General features: G+C 37.8%; 2 protein-coding genes across 4 annotated transcripts; one reads left to right on the top strand and one right to left on the bottom strand.

Moving 5' to 3' along the window:
- Window positions 1-8,316: 8,316 nt before the first annotated feature.
- Window positions 8,317-20,136, top strand: supt20 (SPT20 homolog, SAGA complex component). 3 transcript variants are annotated; one of them, XM_024262654.2, is made up of 25 exons: window positions 8,317-9,025; window positions 9,499-9,594; window positions 9,698-9,733; window positions 10,461-10,586; window positions 11,197-11,323; window positions 11,408-11,511; window positions 11,774-11,890; window positions 11,963-12,016; window positions 12,094-12,233; window positions 12,334-12,490; window positions 13,148-13,204; window positions 13,318-13,392; window positions 13,949-14,118; window positions 14,201-14,233; window positions 14,321-14,432; window positions 14,520-14,610; window positions 15,454-15,609; window positions 15,970-16,264; window positions 16,345-16,460; window positions 16,720-16,775; window positions 16,991-17,101; window positions 17,296-17,386; window positions 17,884-17,972; window positions 19,208-19,307; window positions 19,434-20,136. In XM_024262654.2, the coding sequence occupies exons 2-25, from the start codon at window positions 9,592-9,594 to the stop codon at window positions 19,436-19,438; spliced, it is 2,421 nt and encodes an 806-aa protein (XP_024118422.1). In that variant the 5' UTR covers window positions 8,317-9,025; window positions 9,499-9,591; the 3' UTR covers window positions 19,439-20,136. The 3 variants fall into 3 exon arrangements, with proteins under 3 accessions (XP_024118422.1, XP_024118415.1, XP_024118430.1); XM_024262647.2 differs by having other exon boundaries at window positions 19,208-20,136; XM_024262662.2 differs by lacking the exon at window positions 17,884-17,972 and having other exon boundaries at window positions 8,319-9,025.
- Window positions 20,061-22,369, bottom strand: exosc8 (exosome component 8). The gene is made up of 11 exons (XM_024262731.2): window positions 22,209-22,369; window positions 21,902-21,938; window positions 21,761-21,824; window positions 21,608-21,681; window positions 21,412-21,457; window positions 21,045-21,150; window positions 20,919-20,964; window positions 20,755-20,851; window positions 20,520-20,640; window positions 20,341-20,447; window positions 20,061-20,273 (listed from the first exon to the last, which is right to left on the bottom strand). The coding sequence occupies exons 1-11, from the start codon at window positions 22,223-22,225 to the stop codon at window positions 20,155-20,157; spliced, it is 834 nt and encodes a 277-aa protein (XP_024118499.2). The 5' UTR covers window positions 22,226-22,369; the 3' UTR covers window positions 20,061-20,154.
- Window positions 22,370-22,936: the final 567 nt, after the last annotated feature.

The raw sequence follows: 22,936 nt of genomic DNA on the forward strand, positions 1-22,936 counted from the left end.
CTGAAACCTGCGTCCTGCGCGAAGGGTCCGTTTATTCTGTTCAAGTGATAACTGCACGCTCCTTGAGTTGTTAAAAATTGTTAAGGCCTAGCTGGAAAAGGATGAACAAAATGAATTCAGGAAAACCAGGCTTTGACAAAGGCTTCTAAAGACCAAGACAGACAGCAGGGGCAAGCTGAGAAATTGAGGGAATTTAGCTGCCACTTGAGCAAGGGCTGCTGAGGCTTTTATGCTTCCCTCCAAGCCTGGTGATTGGAGGAGAGACAGAGGCTGCAATCATCTCCTGCAGGAGGTGGAGTCAGAGGATAAACATGCACACACACAAGCAAAATACTCACAGAAGGTCTGTGGCTGTAACAGAAATGAGAAAATTAGGTAGTGTATCTGTTTGAGTAGGTGTCTTGCAGGCATTTGTGTATCACCTGCACATCCGGTGTGTGCAGTTTTTTATTTTTTTATTTTTGTGTGATCCATAAGGGGCCAGTATATGTGCCTTACTAGAGACTGGAGTGCGGAATAACTGCATGATAGCATCCCCCGTATGTCAGAAGTGTGTGTAACTTACATTATCCATAGATCCTTAGCGATACACGTACTACACCCACGACAATTTCAGTTTTGTTTAAATACAAGTCACACTTGTGCTCCCTTCATGAAGTGCCCACACCTGTCTACAACCCAAAAACCAGAACCCGTACAGGTCAACCCACCGCACGGGTGCTTCTTAGTAAGGTGTTAGTGAAATTAACCAAATCTTTAACCCTTTGAGACAAGTTTTTGACCAAATTCACTTGGAAGAATTGCAAAAAAGGTCATCTTCTTGGAGTAAAAGATTCCAGCAAATTGTCTTTGGTCATTTCTTATGGAAAATAGATGTAAATAGTCAGAGTTATTTAAACTAAAACAAGTTAGGAGTTTTTCTATTTGTCAGTGAGAGTTAAGATGGAAAATGTGTCATCTTTGAGATACCAGTTAGTATTTTTAGATCAAAGATTTATTTTTTCACTTACAGTTTGGGAAATTCCACCATGAATATGAAACAGAAAACCCGATTGGATGATAAATAGTCTGATGAAACAGTTTTGAATCCTGATTAAAAAACAGATCTTAAAATGAAACAGATGAAGAAAAAGGACCAATTACTCGTAATTTACAACGTACATCAATCATGGCTGCTTTTTGTCGGACTTCCAGGAGGGAAATACATCAAAACTATTTTAAGCTCTTGAAAATAGACACTATTTCTGGTTTTAGTCACTGTTTTCTGTCTTTATTCCCCTTCCAACCACAAATCCATCATTCCTCTCCACCACAAGTTTCTAATTTCATGTTTTGAATTGATTATCAGTGGTGACACTCTGATGAGATAAGACCAGATTTTTCTGTCTCAGAGTTAAAAGTGTTTTGGATGTGTAAACTGCAGTCAAAGCACAATACAAAGATGGCATACCGATGACAAATTAACCCCTAGAAGAGAACTGAAGGAGGGTTAAAAACCGGACTGAAATGCGACTTCCTGCTGAATTTTATCAAATAATGTAATTTTTTTAAACCTTGTGGGAAAAACACAATCTTTGCCAACCCTGAATCTGGTTTTCCCCCGAGGATCTCCCGGCTGAACTCCCCGATTAGTTATTTTATTCACTGAACCAAAGTAAGGTTAAATGATTACTGACTTTAGAAGTTTTAAGTCTACCAAAAATATATTTTAATCAGTATTTAATGACGATAAAGTTAAATCTCATCTCATTTTAAGTAGCTCAAAAATACTTGTAAAACTTTCTCTGAAACAAGTCAATTTTTAGTAAAAAATAGTCATCAATCACATTAAGAAATGTATAGAAGAATTGAGTATTACTGAAATGAAAACATTTTTAAACAAAACAAATTACATTTCAAATGGATTGGGACTTTAACCAGCAAATTTCACATCTTCATGTCAAATATTTCACTGTTAGGAAAGTGGAGATCCAGAGTTTAACATGATATAAGAACATGAACTGCAGGTGTTACATTTGTCTTACAGGCTAAACTCACTGACAGATCAGAAACGGAATTTTCTCACTCAGTGATGTTTTTTTTTTTTTTTTTTTTTTTTTAACTTACTCTTGACTGTAAACACAAAAGAACATTTATAGTCTTAGTTTTAGCTCCAGGTCATTTTTAATGTGTCAATAATCTTAGATATGTAAGAGTCCACAAGCTAAGATAAAAAAAGAAAAACTGGCATATTGCAAAAAATCTTAGAAGTTATTAATCAAACACTGAATAGCATGCGAATGAAAGACTGCTGTTTAAAACTGAAAGTTTTAAGAGATTGAGGCACTCTGTTGGTTGCCTGAAAGTGCCCAGATTTAAAGCATTTTAGATTTTGCCTTTTTCTTAGAATTAATGGCACTTCTTGGATATTAAAATCCAATGGGATCTTTTGCGGAATACACTTCCAGGAGTATACACACGGCTGGAATTGAGCTGAGAACATCTGGAGCGTTCTGCTGAGGACACAGTGCTGATAAGATTGTGGCAAACCGTCAAACACACCAAACAGGCTTGTATAAATGATTGTATTGTGTGGCAGCTATTAGTAAAGAGCTTCTCTTCTCCTCGCTTTGATTCTAGATGCTAAGAAAAACCATGAGTTAATTACAATGCAATCAAGGCTCAGCCTGCACAAGGCATCTGTGCTGGCCGTTTGCCTCTTCTTTTCTGCAAGCATTTCTATTGCAATTCTCCATGAGGCAGAAGTGCCATAAAACAGGCGATTAGCTGAAATGTTTTTGCTCTTTGGCCTTGTGGAAGAGTGTCTGCTCTAAAACAGGAGGGTTGTGAGTCCAAATCCATGGTTCTTCCATAGGAAAGACATAGTAAAAAATTGGATTCATTTCCCCTGGTTGGATTAGGGCAGGGGTGGGAAAACTATGGTCAAATGCAGACTATTAAACAGTTAAATATGGCCTACCAAGATGGAATAAACTATATTAATAATCCTATTTTCTCTGTGATTTTTGGGTCTCCCCATAGATGGTGCGCAACAAATACATTTTGTAGGTGCAGAAAGTTGTTTGCATTCATGTAGTGTTGAAAGATTTGTTTGTTGTTTTTTTTTTAATTACATTTATGTGTGTTTTCTAAGTCCAATTTTAGAGTTTCCCTAAAATTGCTTTTTCCTCAAGGGACACCAGTCCATTGGTGCAATTGGCCCTAGAACAGAAACCCCAATTTTAAAATAAAAACTCGTAAATGTTCTGTTTTAAAATCTATATATTCATCTAAAATCAAAATTAAAGGACGTTTTTTTTTTATCTAGATTCCATATTATTTCTTTCTCTTATGAGGTAGATTATCAAAACATTCCCTCTATTTGCTACTGCTCCGGCCTTTTTATCAAATTTCAGAACCTTTGTGGTCCACAAGCCAAAAAAGTAGTCCAACCAACAAATGTCTGTGTCCCCCAGTGGTCAAATAAAGGGAACAAATTTCATAAACCTAAGTGTGTAATAGCTAATGAGACGTTAACTTGAGCTTTAATAGAGCAAAAAGTTTAGTCTATGTCAGACTTTTTTAATTTAAATATAATTTTCTACAACCTGTCCTGGGATAGGCTCCAGCAACCCTGAAAGGGATTCAGTGAGTTCAGAAGATGCACATGCATGGATTAACGTCTGTATTAAACTGAACAATAGTAATGCCCAACTGATTGCAACAAAATATTCAAAACAACAGTTCCTTTCAGTTTTGACATCCTCATAAATATGCTTCTCTAATGGTTTTTATGCTGCTGAGATTTAATTCTGTACAGCATCCAACATCCCAGATGTTTGGCATTATGTGACTATTCATGTTGAGTTCCACATATCCTTCTGGGACAAACAGAATGAATTCTTGTGGGGGCGTGTGTCCGCTGAACACAGCAGCGCGGATGTTTAGCAACATCCTGGATGGGATAAAGTCGGAATAAAGGAGAACTGGAGCTCATTATACTGAATAGGCCGGACATTTTTTTTTTTTTTTTAATCTTTTCTTTGTTCTTTGCAGTCAAAGAAGTGAGACTGTTTGTAGTGAGATTAAAGCATACTTTCTAATCACTGTCCAGCCGGTGAAGTCATGCTTCACTTTGGCTCTGCCTCTTAATAAAACTTTTGTGAATTTGGAGTCAGAAGAGATCAATTATGTAACAGCACCCTCTAAATCCTGCCTTTTGAGTGCATATGAATGGCAACTGCACCCTTAGTTTTGAAAGCGGATTTTAAACCAGGCCATGTGGGCTATGTGCTTGTGTGTTAGGGCCAGCTGGATGGCTCCTAAAACATTCAATCACTGAACTTGTTGACATGACCACAAAAATCTTGTTCAATGGGGGTGATTGGCTCATTTTGATAAACAGATACTTTAGAGGCCTAGTAAAAGGGTTTTTGGTGATGAGAAGCATTTTATCAAAGTAAGTATATTTTTGTTTTAAATTGAATTTCTACTCATGTACATAAGAAACCATAAGCCTTCCTTCCCATTTCTTAAGGGTTTTTTATATGTATTATCCAACTGTACCACCTGCTGTTCAGTTTGGGAATTGCAAGCTCCAACTCTGCTAAAATAGGATCCTTTAGGGCAGGGGTGGGGACTGAGCGCCACATTCCTGCTTGTTTTCCAACATACCCTGCTCTGTCATGTTCAAATCATCTGGAAGCACATGAACCAGATAATAAGCTGTGAGTAGGGCACTGATATTTGGAAAACATGCAGGTACACCAGCCCTCAAGGTCTGGAGATGCTTTAGGGTCCTAAATTTCAAGTAGAAACAGTTTTAGACACTTTGTCACTAGTAAAAATGCAGAGGCTGCATTTTTTTTTTTTTTTTTTTTTTTTTTTTTTTGTCTTCAGGCTGCTCCCCTTTACAGCAAAATTATCCAACTCCATCTTAGATCCTCCTTGGCAACACCGACCACCTTCCTTCATCACATCCACAAACCTCCTCTTTGGTCTTCCTCTAAAGCCTCGTTTCCCCTGAGTGGTCCAGTCAGGTATTTTGAGTGTTTCCATTGTAAAATGGTCCCATTAAACAGTACCAAACTGTTGATTGGCAGAAAGTAATGACGACAGTAGAAAGCACCAATACAGCGCTAAGCTAGCATTTCCAACGTTTTCCTCTTTACAGCGGTATTCTTCTTCTGCAATCTTCTTTCAAACAACATCAAATTTCTGTTATACGTGATGTACCAAAAGTAAAGCAAGAAAAAGATGAGCTGCTGGATGACTTCCATTGTTGTTGCTTTTCTAGTAGTCGCACTACAATGACTCAACGCCACTAGCGGTCTACACCACACATGCCCTGTGAAAACAAACCGCTCAGTGGGAGCGAGGCTTAACTGAGTGGAAACGCTCAACAGAATTACCCGGACCGCACCGTAACACTCCTTACTAGACTGTACTAGTCAGTGGAAATGAGCTTCTATCTTTCCTGTTAGTTGCTCCAACCCCAGTACCCTCATGTGAAATGAAAGCCTATATATTTTAACACATATTTGGATTGAACATTACTGAGTGATCCAAGTGATATAGCTTGACCTTAAATCCATTTCTGAACCTGTTTAAAACTTTCAATGAAATGTTATTTTTTTAAAAATGATCTTCAATGTGTAATGATTATTTTTCTAGATTAATACAAAATTGTATTTTGATGATAATCAAATCCTTTCTGTTACACAATGTATGACTGATATAACCGTTTACTGAAATCATGAAATAATGTTTTATGAGATTAAACAATAATCAACAAGCACTTCACTTTGCTACTGCGAAAAAAAAAAAAAAAAAAACTTGCATTTGATCTGATCAACCGGATTACCAAACTACACTGTCAAATGAAGTAACTAAGTAGTGGTGGGATTATATAAATGAGCTTCTTCCACTCCTTTTCAAGGAATCAATCAAACTCTACTTGACTTTAACTAATAATTACGATATTTAATTAATCAAATGTGACATAAGTGTATTTTATTTTTTTGTTTTCTATTTTCTAATCAATGCATTCTATTATTTCTGTAATGAGTTTGAAATATTTGTGTATTTTGTCCTGAATTTATCACAATCTATGCTTGAAATAAAACAATCAAACTATCAACCAATCAATGTAATTTCATCTTTAAGTTCAGACACTTCACACTTAAAGGACTGGTAGTTGCCACAAAAAAGTTTCTCAATGACGCGATTTCAGCCAAAGGAGCAAAAACTTGCTAGTAGGAGGCAGGAGGTCCAAACTTTGACCACCGCTAAAATATGGATTTTTGTTCAGATCTTTTTTCTATTAGTAGAATAATAATAATGTTTGTGTTTGATTTTTTTTATTATTACTTTTTTTTTTTCTTCAAAATCAGATTGGACATATTTTATGTATGAACATATTTTAAGACAGAGCTGATTATTTAATGAAGGTAATTTCTTGACGTGTCTGATATTGCAGCATCCTCAGAGCAAACATTGAACCTATGGTACTCTTTCTGGGCATGTGTTGAATCTATATCATACTGTTTCTCACAAAAGCTCACTTCTGACCTCAGAGTTACTACCACCGCTCTTTCCTGTAACTTCACTGTGTGACTCATCGGTTGTATTCTTATACGGGCTCCACAACTCTGCATGTCTCCCTTGTTCTGGTCAAACAGCCCCGTCAGAAATCCATGAATGGTTCAAACAACAGCAAACAAAACTGTTAATACATAACTGTGCCAAAAATAAATAAAATTATTAATCTAACAGAAATGATGACTTTTTAATGAGTTTAATATCCACTTATTAAAAATGTTAAGTAAAATTCTAGTAATGTATAAATTACAAAACTGAATCTTAAGAAAAACGCATTTGTTTCTAGAAAGTTGTCTTATTTTCTTTCTTACGAGAAAAAAAAAATCTTATTACAAGAAAGTTTTTCAACAAGAAAATATTTTTAGTTTAAGAAGGCACGTTTTAGTGACTAAAATTGTTTTATTAAAACAAGAACTCTTGGTAAGATCATTTTTAACTCCATTGGTAGACATTTTTTCTTTTTGCTTATTTAACGATAATCTGTCAAATTTTAAGAATTTTTGACTTATTTCAAGGGGTCGATTTTGTTGTTTGCTGTATTCTATTTGATGTTAAAATTTAATGGACCACCCTTGATTGCTGCAGTTGTTGCAAGTATAAAAATGTTTTCAAGTTTTTGCTGCTGAACTTGTTAGATGAACTCTAAATGAGTGTTTGACTGTTATTCACATACATTATCTTGCTTGGTTGGTTTGTAATCAATTTGGCAATTGAGTTTTTTTTTTCAAACAATGCCCAACAGGAAGTACTTTATTTTTACATTTTTTGAGGCAAAATTATGCATGAACCTATATGTACTGTATAATTGCTGCCTTTGCTAGAGATCAATCGGCAAGATTTGGACTGTTGCAGTTAAAAAAAAATAGTGGATCATTTTAAAGTCTTACTCCAGTCATCTTTTGATCTATTGTAAATGTGTTCCCAGTGGAATTTTAATTATGATCATGCTCTTTTTTGGCAAAATCAAAAAACCTTCTCGGACACTGTTTCGACAGAGCTGCAGGAGTTTATTAAAATTCGCTTTTAAGTTGTGGGCAGGGATTGTTAGAGGGAAATTGTTTTCATCCTGTCTCGCTAGCTCACAGTTCTCAATATTGGAACTAAACAGACGTAGAGTTTGGAGGTAAATGCCAACTCAGACAAAGAAATTGAAGACGTATATGGATCTATTTGTCTGTAAGCGAATGTATCAGAATGGAGCGGAGAAAAGAGCTTGCGTCTTGCCGATTGTAGAGTTTAAACTGGGTTTTTGTTTCTGATTCAAAAGGGTTTGAGTAAAGGACTTCTCCAAAAATACTGTTTTCATTTTAATTCTTCACATGAGTCTTCTATCATGAAAGAAATACTACAAAACACCAAAAATACATTTTCATTGGAGTTTGTCTGTAATGATATATCTGCTATATTTGATTAGTTCTCCATCAAGAAAAAAGTTATTAATAGTAAATCCCTTAATATAAAACACTAAGAATAACATGTTTTTGTGTGACCAGATAAATCAGTGGTGGAGCTAACACATTTTATACTGGGGCTGGGAGGGGGCCAGAAGACTTTGGAAAGGTGGTAAATGGGAATAGGTGAATGGACGCTTTTTGCGAATGAAAGGATCAAAAATAGGCATTTGAAACAGTTTTATTGTTGATATTTATATTAAAACAGCAGTTCTTTTGGCTGAGGTGCTACTATGTTACTATGACGGATGGCCGTGTAGCAGCAGGGCGATCAAAAGATTGCAGGTTCATAACCCGCCTGTGTCAACGTGTCCGTGGGTAACACTAAACCCCACCTAGCCTCTGGTGGATAGTTGGTGCCAGCGTTCCGCATGCGGAGCCGCCACCAGTGTGTAAATGTGTGTATGCATAGGTTAATGGGACTGTGACTGTGGAGTGCTTTTGGGCCTTTGAGGAGAGTTGAAAGCGCTATTAAAGTTTTTAAAATGTGTTAATACTTAAGAAACTTGAATTGATTTTTTTTTTTTTTTTTTTTATCGTTGCTAATTAAAAAAAATGACTCAAAAATTGGGGGGCAAAGCCTTCATCTTTGAGGGCAGCTGCCCACCTTGCTCCCCTAGTTACGCCCCTGGAGAAACCCAATATTTACATTTATTAGTTTTCCTCTTTGTACAATGACTGTTATGTATGTTTTTTTTTTAACTCTGTGAAGCCAAAATGTTATGTATATATTTAAAATATATATATTATTAACAATAATGTGTTAAAAGCCTCTTCTTAGCCTCATTATGTGGCTCAGAATATTGATAAGCTCATGAAGTCTTCGCTCGGCGTGGCCCCGCCCACCGCCGACCGAGCCGGAAGTTTCGCTGTTGTTGTCACACTGGAAGAAAATGGCTGCTGCTCCGACTTTTTTTCAATGAAGACACTGATATTTCAATTTCATTTTGTTTTCATGCGTTGGAGTCGTCCTCGGCCGCTATGCAACCTCGAAGGCAAGTCAACCGCGGTCGTCGCGGCGTGCGTCGCCCCCTCGGGCGGCGTCTGGGACGCCCCAGGAGCGTTAGCGTAGCTGGTAACTTGCAGCTCAGGAGGAGGAGGAATGCTAACGCTAGCAATGTGATCCTCAACGGTCAGGCATCACCGGGCTTGTTGCTGCTCAGCCTCTTTCTGCTCTAGCACTAGTGATACTTACCACTCCCTCCTCGCTTCGTTGGCTCGTTCCATTTGTGTTTATTTTACAGCAGGATTTCCTATTTAGAAAGAGGATCAAACAACTTAGATGAAACAGTTGCACTCTCCAGCTCTTCTAGCTGTTTGTATGTGGCGTCAGAGTGTCAGCTTCACCTCCTGGCATCAGTGTTGTTGATCCAACTATCCAAACTTGGAGCATCTCCGTGTATTTGCTTTAGTGGGAGCTGTGACCCGCTGCTGACCCGCCTGTGTGGCTGCTTGTTTCCCCCTGCAGGGTGTGAATGGTCTCTCTAGGCAGGTAACAGTGTGGGGCAGAAAGGACAGCATCACTTACTGTCACTCGCCTTACTGCTGGCGGCAGACCACAATGGTGAGTTCACTCATTAAAATCAGGATCAATCAAATATCTCTATTTGTCTCATTGAAAAGTCACATCTACATGAAGCTGATTTTTTATTTTTCTTTCTGAAAAGCAACAAGTTTTGGAATATGCATTGGATCGAGCCGAGGTAAAGTAAAATTCAGATGGATTTTTTTTTATAAATAAATCTGTTGTTCTTGAATGTTGTCGTTTACAAATGTCTCCCTTTATTGATACGGGTGTAACGACTGATCTAATAATCGACTTATCCAACCAGATCAATCTGTCTGCAGCAAGTTGTTAATCAAATGACCTTTAAAATCCTTTCAAAATTAGATAAATTAATATTAGAAAATACCCTTTTGATTGAGACACGTTGGGTTTATTTTACTATAACATAAAAACAACCAAGTGTCATCACAGCAGATGACACAAACATGATGACAGCAAAAAGTGATTACAATCCAACGTGTGGAAATACTTTAAATATATTGCAAAGACGTGACCATACGGTGTGGTATAATGTTCAGTTTATTTTATTTTGATGTGGAAAAAACAACAGTAGGTAGAACTTTCTAAAACTAAAATGCGAATGGATTGTCCATTAATTCTTGTTTACTTGTTTGTTTGTACACATATTTGATTTACCCTTGATTATCTTGTGTTTATCTCTGAGTCACACCTGTTAAAGATGTCCTGGATCGATTTTAGGTCACTGAAGAAAAAGTGAACCAATATAAACTATGAATCATATTGTCAACACAAATTATGAAATTAATCAAATTGTTGAAATGAATGGTTAAACTTCTAGTCTATACCCAACATGTGTGTTTTAAATATCATTGATGGAGTGTTTTGTGTGTCTTTTTCCTCAGTATATTGTTGAAAGTGCTCAACAACGACCAGCCAAAAGAAGAATATCATCTGGTGGGAAAAGAAGTTTGTATCAAAAGCTCTATGAGCTTTATATTGATGAATGTGAGAAAGAGCCGGAATTAAAGGTACGTATTTGAGTGTTTTACATTAACAGGGAGCAGTCATAAAAACTTGTTTCTACACATCTTTGAAGCTGAGTTTGGAGAGAAAAATATTAAAGTCCCACATCGATCATGTTCTGATTTATTTGATCTATTATATATGTATATGTATTGCAATGGGGCAGAGCATGGAGCTTGTGGCTTGCCGTAGTAGCTTCTACGTCACACTTACAAGCTTTTTCCAACATTTTTTCCTTTGCTCCTGTTTCACAAGAGTTTGAATAAAGAAATAATTGGAAAATTAACGTTATTTTTCTTAATATATGTCTTCCACTATGAGAAAAATGCTACAAAAACATTAAAAAACAAAAACAAAACATGATTTTCATCTTTAAGAAATTGGAATATCTTTGACAAATATTAGCAGGAAATGAAAATTATTGTAGTTAATTTGCATGATGAAATAAAAAGAATTACAAATAAGCAAAAGATTCTACAATATTGTGTCTAAACAACAGAGATTAGTTCATTAGCAACAATAACTAGTAAAATATAGAGGATATATATATTAACAATGCATTAAACCTCTTCAGAACACACAATACAACTTGTGCTTTTACTTTTATTTTTAAAGAATCTAAGAAGAAATGTGAATCTACTGGAAAAGTTGGTGTCTCAGGAGTCTGTGTCATGTTTGGTGGTCAACCTGTACCCTGGAAATGAAGGCTATTCGTTAATGCTCAGGGGCAAAAATGGGTCAGGTAAGACGGGCAATAGTTTTACCCCTGGGTTTTTAAAGGACACAGTTACCAACGAAATTCTTGATTTATGTTTTATTTTTGTAGACTCTGAAACCATCCATTTACCATATGAAGAAAGAGAGCTGCTGGAGTACCTGGATGCTGAAGAGTTGCCCCCAATTTTAGTAGATCTGTTGGAGAAATCACAGGTTCTAATAAAAGTTTCTTATTTTATTGTTTTGTAAAACTTGCTAAATATTGAGAAAATATACAAAATGATATTTTATTGTCATATATGAGCATATTATGAGCTAAAAGTTTAAATTCTGATTTTCTTTATTTTACTCATTTATTACCAACATAGAAATAAACAATTCAGTTACTTTCAAGCACCACGAATGAAAAACTTAGACTTTATAGCTCTGTTTACACCTGCCAGCTCACTTCTGCTGTGCGTTTGCTTCATTTCAGGTGAACATCTTCCATTGTGGCTGTGTAATAGTAGAGGTGAGAGACTACAGGCAAACTGGTAATACCAAGATTCCCACCTATCAGAGCCGGCACATTCTGCTGCGACCAACCATGCAGGTGCTGTTTGCAAAAAAAAAAAGCATAAAATGAAAAAATCAATGATTAACTATATTTGCGTTTACTCTGCAGACTCTAATTTGTGATGTCCATGCCATGACCAGTGATCACCACAAGTGGACACAGGTAAATGATCGTATTTGTTTGTTATTCCATTTGAAATATTCATCACAATTTGATTTTATTTGTTGTTTTCTCTGCAGGATGACAAACTGCAGCTGGAGAGTCAGTTGATTTTGGCCACAGCTGAACCTCTGTGCCTCAACCCCTCTATTTCTGTTACTTGCACTGCCAACCGCCTGCTCTACAACAAACAAAAAATGAACACCCACTCTATGAAAAGGTACCCTGTTTGGAGGATTTGTTCCAATAACTGAAGACAAATATTTTTCAGAGACAGATAAGGAGGCAAACTGATTTTTTTTGTTTGTTTTTTACTGCAGGTGCTTCAAGAGACACTCACGAGCTGCACTGAACAGACAGCAGGAGCTGTCCCATCTCCCCATGCCCCCCCAGCTTCGACTCTATGACTACATACAGAGGAGAAAGGAGAGGAAACCTGCTCCAGTCATTGACCTAAAGATCTCGAAAGCTGGAAATGTAAGAACTCAACTTCTGTGCTTGTTTTAAACTCTTAAACCAAGTCACAATCGAATTTAAACAATACAAAAATACATTTTACAATATCTTTAAAATGTATCAGAGTTGTAAATAGAATTATAAGTTAGTTTATGATTTTTTTTTTTGTCAGTTGTGGGGCTGCTGATGAAAAATATACTTAATGTTTTTGTGGCCACTAAGCCACATTGTTTAAGAAGTCTAGCTTTAAAAATATTTACAATTAAATTATATTTTTCTGTATATAACTTTTTTTTACTGTATTTTACTTTCGACATCAGCACATACAAATTCCTTTCAAAATAAAATACCCCCATTTAGTCCGAACCACTCTCCTCAAAAATGCTGAGAGGTTGTCTGAGAAAAAAGTTTTTGTTTCTTTTAAACAAGAGGGCTTCATTTAGAAGTATATTCTCTTTAATAACACGGGATGAAAGGACTAATGTGACATTTTTGTGGAGTATTTACACTGTGACCAGTGGTGTGTTCTTTTTATACATTTACGTATATAATTGTGTTTCAATTATTAATAACTGAACTGATTTGTTGCCAAACTTGTCTATATTTTCTAAAGTTAATCATTTCTTTTTCTTTTATCACTCTGCTGCTGTAATTGACTTAACAACAAAACACCCTCAGTGTGTAGACATGTGGAAACAGAACAACTGCCAACTAACCGTACCAAAAGAGATTGACGTGAGTAAATCAGCATCACATTATCAAAAATAAATAAATAAATATATAAAGGAAGACGATCTGATAGTAGCAAACATGTGAATTCAGATTATTTGTAATTCTTTTTACTCAAGGTGGAAAAGTATGCTGTGGTGGAGAAATCCCTGCAGCTGGAAGACTCTCAGCCCACTGTGATCTGGCCGGCCGAGGTGAGTGAGCCAGCGGCGTTGGCGCTCTCTGATGGATGATTGTTAGAATTTCGGTCAAGAAATATTTCACCTTTTCCAAAACGATGGCTCATTTTTTGTTTAAAAGAAAAAAAAAAGTGTCGTCAGAAGTCGGTCTGCAATGAAAAAAATATATTTTTAGTGGAAAAACTCCAGTGTTTTAAAAAGTGGCTAATTTATTACTGGGGTGCAAATAGTTTTATATGTTTTTTTTTTCTTCTAAGCCACTTCACAAAATGAACAAAATAGTGTAGTGTGTAGATAATTCAACATCTACTTTAATTTCAACTAAAAAATGGAATTGCAAATACATTTCCGAACTTAAAACGTGTAATATTTCAACAACTTGACTGTATAAATCTCAGAAAATTAAATGGTAAAAACCAAATTAAATGAATTTCTGTGTACCTGTGCACTCCTGTTCATAATCAAATAAAAAAATATGATTTAATAAAGAAAATCTGAACATAAATTGTTGTATCTAACTTTAATTTTTCATTAACTTTGCTAAAACAAACGGTTTTGCTTGTTTTAACAGGAAGTTATAGATGATTATACGTTTGAATGTGAAGTTGGGGGTCAAGCCCAGAAGACGAAGGTGTCCATCTTCCAGTCAATGGGAGACCCGATGGTTTATGGGAAGATTTACTGTGCTAAAGAACCAAAAACGGAGGATGACGGCACAGACCTAAAGCTTATACATCCGCCGTAAGAACAACTCAAGAGTGCTTTCATATTTTAAATGCAGCCTGAACCACTGCCCTCAATTCTTATTTTTCTCCTCATTCAGTTTCCTAATAGGGTCAAAGATGGATGCTGAAAGGTGAGTCCTTTGTTGATTTCATTCTTCTTGCTTCTTGTTAGTTAGACTTTTTGTGGAAAGTGATTTATGTATTTTGTTGTTTTGCAGGTTTCTTAATCAATACAAAGGAGTGTATGAAAGAGATGTAAAATGTCAAGTAAAGATGTCCCGGAACTCAGGCAATGTGGCACAGGGGCCTCACTCCCCCAGCAAAGACGAGGTAAGAAAGGATTCATCAGGAGACATAATCTGAGATCATTTGATGTTCCTTGCGTGTTTTTGAGCTTCATGTTTGCGTGTTCCTCAGGGTGACGGTGTTTCTCCATTAGTCCAGACATCCGTATTGGGAAAAGGGGTGAAACACCGACCCCCTTCCGGATCAGGCAGCAGCTCCTCAGGTACATCTGACACAGAGGTTTAGTGACTTTCCACCTTAGATGTTTTGAAATTTAAAGGACTATCTATTCAGAGCAATACCTTAAAGGGTAACCAAACAGGGCTGACTCCACCCACAGCCGAAATGGGAAAATCCATTCAGAGGGGTGGAGCTGGGGAACAGAGCTGTGATCATAATTTCTGGAGCTGCAGATCATGACGTTGGACTTCTGAAATGATGTGGGACTTAAATAGTTTGATCGATAACAAAATTCAGTTGTAATACCTCGTTTCAACCTGAAGGGGGGTAACACACAGTCGGTTTTTGACTATATTTTCAAGAATTAAACACTTTTATTTTAATTTGCCAAAAATTTGGCAATAACCAACAGACAGGACTTTTAAAATGCTTTTTATAGAGGTCAATAGCCAAAAAAGAAGTTAATTTAGGGTTTAGTTACCTGTTAAGAGCCACTGCGATGGAAATGTGTTCTTAGCATGTTCTTGTGGGACATATATTAAGAAAATTAAGCTCAAAATTGCATTTCTTAGTATTTTTTTATTTAACTTGTTGAGAATTAGGAGCAGACAAAATAAATGCAATCGGAGAAAGAGCTTATTTGTGATGTAGAAAATACACAAATTTTGCAGAGGCAAATTTCTAATAAACTCCTGAAACTATGTCCCAAAAACCAATACACAATTTTTAGTTTTGGCTAAAAACAGCATAATTAAAATACTACTAGGAACGCTTAAAAAATATGATCAGAGTGGATTTTTAACCTGAAATAAGACATTTATAAAAACAATATGTTATAATACTGTCATCCCACAATAATCACGCTTTAAAAATGCTTTTATTTCAGGAAATCCCTTTGGTTCCCAAACCAGTGGTCTACTTAAGTGTCCTACGCCGCCACCTCCAGCCAAAAGCCAGTCTCTGACGAGGAAGCACTCCATGGAGCTGAGCCAGGTGGGCCTGTTGTCGCCCGCCTCCCTCTCTCCAATGGCGTCCTCTCAGAGTAAGTCTGCTTGTAGCTGTTGAGATGAGGAACTGTCTTGAGGTTTGTTGGTTTTTGACCGATTCTCACCAATTACTGAGTTAACTCCTTAAAGTCCCCCTCCAATGAAAATCATGTTTTTTGAGTTTTTAACATGCACATGACAGCTTTTCGTATCAGCTTTGCACTGATATCCAAAGCTTTAGTAGCGTAAAGTATAGCATATCACTACTGTAAAGTTCAAGGCTGCTTTTCTGAGCTTCAGAATTAATTGCATAAATGGTTGAAAGGTTATGGTAATCGAAACAATGTGAATGTGTTAAACGTTTTACGGTCACGTCGTTTCCTGCTTCGTCATTTGTCTTTTTTTGGCCCCTTTAGGATCTGGGACCCCCAAGCCATCAACCCCAACTCCGACCAACACGCCCTGCTCGACCCCGCACCCCAGCGACTCCCTCTCAGTGACCCCCGCCCAGCAGGATTCTGGGATGCTCCAGAGCCAGACGCAGCCCGCCCTCCTCACGCCGTTCGCGCAGCAGCAGCTTTCCATAAGCCAACCCCTCCCCGTCATGGCCCTGTCCACCATGGGCACGTCCATCACCACCGGAGCCACCTCGTCTCAGGTCATGGCCAACCCAGCCGGACTCAATTTTATCAACGTGGTCAGCTCGGTCTGGTAAGGAGATGGTTTGTGAGAGCGGACTGTCACCCTGCAGTCTCTGTCGTCACACGCTGGTTCTTCTTCTGCACCTTTAGCAGTCCTCAGACCTTGATGAGTGGATCCAACCCCATGCTGGGTACAGGACTTAACCTAAGTGGAATCTTACCACATGGAGGGCTGATGTCCACCATGCAGTCTGCACCTCAGACCGGTAAGAGCTGCTGTCTTGTCTCCTTCATTACAATCACTCCTGCAGGAAACAGAGAAAAGAAGAACTTTTTTCTGTCTTTTATTTTTGTCGATTATAATAAAAAAGAATCAAACTTGGTTTTAGAAGTGACAACTGAAGGATAAATGTACATTAATCAGGACTTTACGACACAGAATTGAAATTTCATATTTAGGAAAATTGTTTATGTTTTATTTACGAGCCCATTTAAATTTGTCGTATTTTGTTTTTTGTGTTCCAGGGAGTCCGTTTGGTCTGAATAGCAGTGCTGGTTTGAGACCACTGAACCTTTTACAGGTAAATACATCTCTGTCTGTTTGACTGTAAATGCTGCAGTATTTATAAAACAAAGTGAATCTTTAGGTCTTAGTTCTGTTTATTCCTTATTGCAGGAAAACTCATCATCTTTTTGATTATCCTTACATTACATCCTGCACTTCCTTCATGCATTACAGTCTTCATTTATTTTTATTTTTTTTAATTCTTGTTGTGTCCATGTTGTTTATCTCCAGATCCCCTCTGGTCCTCTCTTCCTAAACTCTCTGCCGCAGCAGCAGCTGCCCCAGTTCTCACCTCAGCAGAGTCAGTCTGCCACTTCCAGTCCTCAACAGCAGGGGGAGATGGTGAGACATGCACGTGGTCTGACATTACACAACCACTCAAAGTTTTGATCTTTTTTCATATTTTGTACTCCTAAATGAAATCTAGAGTAAAAACTTAGATATTTTACAGAAGATGAAGATAAACTTTATCCTCTAACGGTCTGTAAAAATAGTGTCTAACATTAAACTGTATGTTTTTTTGTTTTATTTTTTAGAGTGATCCCGGGTCGGATCAGAGTTTAGGAAATCAGCAAACGGCCGTCATCAACTTGGGAGTGGGAGGCTTCATGTCCTCACAAGCAGCAGGTACGAGTCTCTGGTTCACAGACGTCCCTCTAAACCTTCATTCACTGCTTCCACACAAATAACTCCGGCTAACTGACCAATAGAATCAGATCTACTCATGTGTTCATGATTGTAACTACTGTGCATCAGCCTGTAACTACATTCCATCTTTATGTTGAAGTTAGATTTAAGTGGAGATTGTAAAAAAATGACAGGAGAGACTCAACTTCCCCTTCTTCTCTGCTACATCCTTTTCTTGCTTTTCTCCCTTTTTTCAATGATTTTCTTCACCAATTCCTGCTATTTGTCCAAAATCTATCCATGCACAATCCTCGTCCTCTTTTTCTGGTTTCATCCGACATGATTCTGCCCCCACTCCCCCTCGTACTGAATCCACGTTCCTCCTCTCGCCTGTTTGTGCATCTCCTCTTCTCTCATCCTTTACTCTCTGCTTTCCTCCATCCTGCCATCTGAACCCTCCCTCTGTGGGTCCCCCCTCCTCCTCCCCCTCCCCTTAGTGCTGTCCCAGTTGGGCTGTGGGCTGGACGGGTCTGGGTCCCCGCTGCCTTCCCCAAGGCTTCAGCAGCAGCAACAGCCTCAGATCAAAGTAATACAGCAACATTAACATCCATATACACTGTCCTAAGTTTAAAGACATAATGTTGAGATGGGGTCAGCTGCTGTCTCCCCCACACCCCAGCCTAATAGTTTGTGGAAGTGAAAGCTGGGTAAAATGATCTTAAAATGCATTATCCTGATTGGATATACAAAATGAATAAATGTTTTCTGTTAATTCATACAAATTTTAACATTTGTTCATGAATTAATTTAAATAAATTCCTAAAGACCCACTCCGATCATCTTCTGATCTATTTTAGTGATCTTTTAATTACAATTATGAAGTTTTTAGCCAAAATCAAACAATCTTTGTCCTTTTCTAGGAAAGTTTCTGAAGAGCGGCAGGAGTTTATCAGAAATTTGCCTCCAAGATGTAGATGCGGAGCAACCCCGCCCCTCTTCCCCTCACCATTGCTGAGGGCTCAGAGCTTGTGATTTTCTACCAATCTTTTTAAATGATTTTTTTTTTTCAACTACTACTAATTCACAACAATTTGAATAGAGAAATACGTAGAAATGCAATTTTGAGCTTAATTTTCTTTATAAATGTCCTTTGGTCATTAGATTACATGTCAAAAACAGTTTTTATCGGATTGGGTCTTTAAACTTTGGTGGAAAATTCTAAAAGTTGAAGATATTGAGTTTAATTCAAGATCCTCTGAAGTTTTTGGTTGATAAAACCAAAGTAGGTTCCACCCCTCTTCCCCTCACACACACACACACACACACACACAAATGCCAGTGGCTCTGAATGGCAGTAACTAACCCAACGTTTAACAGGGAGGGAGACACGTCGACTCCAAACTATTTGAAAGTCTGCTGCTTGCATCACGAGATCGGGATCTTTGACTCCTGCGTCAGCTTTCTGTGATTCTGGATTTTTACTTTGTGCTACTCTGAAGTTGCTGACTTGCTTTAAGCACTAAGCTGCATGTGTGTGTTTTTTTTCTTCTGGATCACATCGTTTGTCTCCAAATGACACTAGTGCACCTCAACTCCATTCTCACTCCTTCACCTCTCCGTCCCTTCACTCTGCAACACCTCCTCCACGCTTTTCTCTTGTATTTAACAAGCTTTTGTTCCGCTTTACTAACTAACATTGAAAAATAAAAACTGATATTCACGTTTTACCCACTGACTTAACCCACAGCTGCGTTTGTGCACATTCTCCTCTAACGTACAAACAAATAAACTGTTTTTCTTTTTTCTTTCTTGGCCGAACAGTTGCAATTCTTGCAGCACCAAATGCAGCAGCATCAAATGGCTATGGGGGCAGCAGCTCCGCAGGGGGGAGCGCCGCAACATACCGCCAGCCAGCCAAGAAGTAAGAGGAAGAGAAGCACGCCACAACCCCTGCCCAAGTCGTGACCGACTGAAGCCACACTAAAAGCCCTTTTCCCGGTCCAGAAGGACTCCAATGATCTATACTGTGCTCTTTGTCTGCTTTCAGAGTGAAGACAGCAGATGAAAGAAAATATAAATAGTTCTGTCTTTTTCTAGACAAATATTTGTACATAATGCTTCTCAGAGGTTTTGTTTTTTTGGAAAACAAAAAAAACTACAGTCCTTAAATCCCAAAATGAGAGCCCTAAATCTCCAAAGCTGGGGATTTTTTTTAAAAAGACGACCGTTCTCCTTAGCAGCGGGCTTCCACAGACATGAATTTCCCCTATCAGAAAGGACTTTTCTCTGCGAAGGCCTCGCGGACTGAGAGGATCGAGAGTTCAAGCCTGGTCCCCCCGCCCCCTTTCCCCGACTCCCTGCCTTCGCTTGGTAGAAACTGCCCTTTAAGCACAGATCTCAGCTGACCGTGAGACCACATCCAACATGTAACCGTGACGAGCAAAAATCTGATCCTGGAGCAGTGCCTGGGGGCAGCTCTCTACCTCTGTCGGTCGGAAGTCTTGGTTCTGTTGGCTCGCAGGAGGACTGGAGATCAGTATGCAAGATGGCGCTGCTGGTTTTTGTACAGCATATTTTTAAATGACTTCAGGAGCCATGAGCATATTCTTACGAGACATCAGCCGAGCGTGTGTGAGAGAGGTTTCTGAATATTGAGAAATAATTTTTTAAGCAGTCTTTGTCAGCAGTTTTATTGTTATTAAAAAAAAGAACATATATATTGACAGTGAAAATACAGCTTTTAGATAAAAGTCCTGGTCTGGGTGTCTTTATTGTGCTGCCTTTACGCTTTTTAGAACCTTCTCCATAAGTTTCTGGATCTCTCTTTGTCGTGCTGTCGCTCGGTTGATGCAAGTTTGCAGCTTTTCTGCTGACAGGGACGTCCCACCTGAGCCACAAAGAAACAAGTTTGAGATCTGAACTACTGGAGGTATTCTGTCAGCGGCCTGTCTGACCTGGTTTGTGTAGAGAGCAGAGTCGATCGTCTTCATCTGTCACCACGCTGAGCCGCGCTGTGGACAGACTCTCCTCATCAGCTGTGGGATCTACAATCAGGATGGAGCTGCAACAAGAGCACACTCGGTTTGTACACGTGTTCAACAAACTGAATTTTCATAAAAAATCTCAAACTTACTTCTCGATGATAGAAAAAGAGGTGCTGACTGGATGTTTGTGAACTGGCAGCTTGTGTCGCTCTTTTGAATCTACTTCTGGTTTGCATGTCACTTTATTGATGGTGACCTTTGGAAGACGAGCTGGGGGAATTAAGAAATGCAATCCAGTTTATAGACTCATTTTGTGGCAATTAACTAGGTGGTCAAAATGTAAACTATTTCTTTTAAACATGATTTCTACTTAATGCCACATACTGTTCTTGAGTGCAGCCAGCAGAGCAATGATGCACGCGTCTAGAATGTTTCCATCATAATCCAGACACATTATGTCACAGTACAGCACCCAGCAAAGCTGCAACAACGAGAGTAGACTCAGTACAATTGAACCAACAGTTATAATAGCATATATGTGACTTTACCTTTCCTCTGTCGATGCACAAGTCCTCTGGTTTGATCATTTCAGAGCTGCAAAGGTGGATGGAAGTTGGTAAAAATACAGAAAAACTGATGAAAATAATGACCTATTTTTTTTAAGTCTGACAAACCTTTCAATCACGTCCGCAATAAACTGACTGGCAGCTTGGGCCTGTTCTCCTGGGGGGCCAGGCCGAAATCGAGAGGAGCAGAGAGGGGGCAGGTCCACATTGGGCACTGGATGACAAAGAAAGTCTAGTGGTTGCATTTTTTTTTTTAATCCAAGAGGCTAAGGCAACCTTGGTGTCATGACGACCACTCCAGAAGATCGTTTCTGTCTCATGCCGTAAGACTGTCATCTTTGGGCCAAAGATGAGCTGCTTCACCACTGTCGATTTTTATCTTACAAACTAAGGCTTTTGCACGTCTGCTGCAACGATCAAATTTACCAGGTTGTCATCAGTAAAATATCTTTATCTTATTTTAATAGAAACTTACCAATGTATCCTTTACCAGGAGCTTCCACTGTAGGGTTTGTCAGTTCCTGGAGAACAAATCAGTGCACAACACAGGTCAGTTGACAGAATGAGAGGAGGCTTATGAAATATTAACAGATTATTTTTAACTGTCATTTTAAAACGTATGGATTTGACTTTCAAAAGTGAGTATTCAGTGTAATAGCATGTTAACACACCGCTTTGATGCCACAGATGATTGTTGTGCTCCCCAGCTTCACCAGAGCAGATCCGTCTGCTGTGGATATGGACCCTGAACACAAACCCACAATAATATAATTATTATTATTTTAATATAATCAATTCTACAACATTCCGATGCTTCACTTCACCTATGTTTAATGTTGTGGTTCTGAATTCAGACAGCTCCCGTCCATCAGGTCGACAGTTTTCTTTCTAAGGAAACAATAAAAAAAGTTTAAACTCGATTTGAATGCAACATTTCAGTGTAAAGTTGAAGTAATTTGACAAACCAGAAAGCTCATATGATATTCCAGAGGCTCTGCGATCCTAAACAGTAATAGGGAAAGACAGAAAAAGTGAATACATTTATAGCATAAAGTACATTTAATGTCGGGTTAGTAAAAAAAAAATTTAAGCGGCAATAGGAACGCATTTGACTAACGGACAAAAGTTCGACTTTATAATGTTTATAATGTTCTACATTGGGATCTAAAGTATAGCCAATGAGTCATCTTTACTATTTAAAATCAAAAAGTTCACATTGAAAGAGGAAACACCGTTTATTGAACAAAACTTTAGCAAAATGAAGCAACTCACTTAAATCCGGCCGCCATGATGTTTTGGTTCCCCACGTGGGTTTGTGCTACGGCAGCCGCAAGGGGGAAAAAATGTCAAAGCTAAACCACTCAGTCAATGCGCTAAACCTGCAAGACTTTTATTTAAAACATTTTTATGGGGACAACAAAGAAGGTCACAAGTGTTGAGAATTATTCAAAATTTCTATATTAGCCAACTTCTATGTCAATAAATAATAATAATAATAATAATAACAGTTTTTCTCTCCAGTTTTATTTGCAACAATAAAAAACGTTTACAACATTTGCAATAAAACACACACATTCAAATTAATAAATAAAGAAAATTAAAGCCTATAGCTTATTTAATGTTGTTATTTTAGGTTATTGGTATTTTATCATTAATGTTAAGTTTATCAAATTTTACTTCATATTTTTAAACTGTTCTTGCAGGATTTATCATGTGTTTTGTTGAGCTATAACTTCCTAAATAATAATTAGCATCAATTCTAATTATGTTTGATACCACTATAAAGGATGATAAAGGACGTTGCAATACATAAAAGATGAAACTGTGGTTTTCTTAGCTTTTTCACATGCTGTCCAATTTATAATTTAATTATTTTCTACTTCAGTGCTGTTTGTGGGTTATTTTTATCCTTATATTTTTCAGACTAACATCGTTTATTTACATTTTAAAATAAACAGTGGCATTCGAATTTTGCAAAAAAAAAAATAAATAATAATTCA

This window comes from Oryzias melastigma, linkage group LG14, assembly GCF_002922805.2.
Source record: "Oryzias melastigma strain HK-1 linkage group LG14, ASM292280v2, whole genome shotgun sequence".
In the NCBI taxonomy this organism is placed as follows: domain Eukaryota; kingdom Metazoa; phylum Chordata; class Actinopteri; order Beloniformes; family Adrianichthyidae; genus Oryzias; species Oryzias melastigma.

Coding starts and splice junctions, on each gene's coding strand:
- supt20 (XM_024262647.2), top strand. Junction 12,017..12,093: donor ATCACCACAAGTGGACACAG/GTAAATGATCGT, acceptor TTTTCTCTGCAG/GATGACAAACTGCAGCTGGA. Junction 14,234..14,320: donor TCAAAGATGGATGCTGAAAG/GTGAGTCCTTTG, acceptor GTTGTTTTGCAG/GTTTCTTAATCAATACAAAG.
- exosc8 (XM_024262731.2), bottom strand. Junction 21,458..21,607: donor TCATCTGTGGCATCAAAGCG/GTGTGTTAACAT, acceptor TTTGTTCTCCAG/GAACTGACAAACCCTACAGT. Junction 20,274..20,340: donor CTGCTCTCTACACAAACCAG/GTCAGACAGGCC, acceptor TTTGTGGCTCAG/GTGGGACGTCCCTGTCAGCA.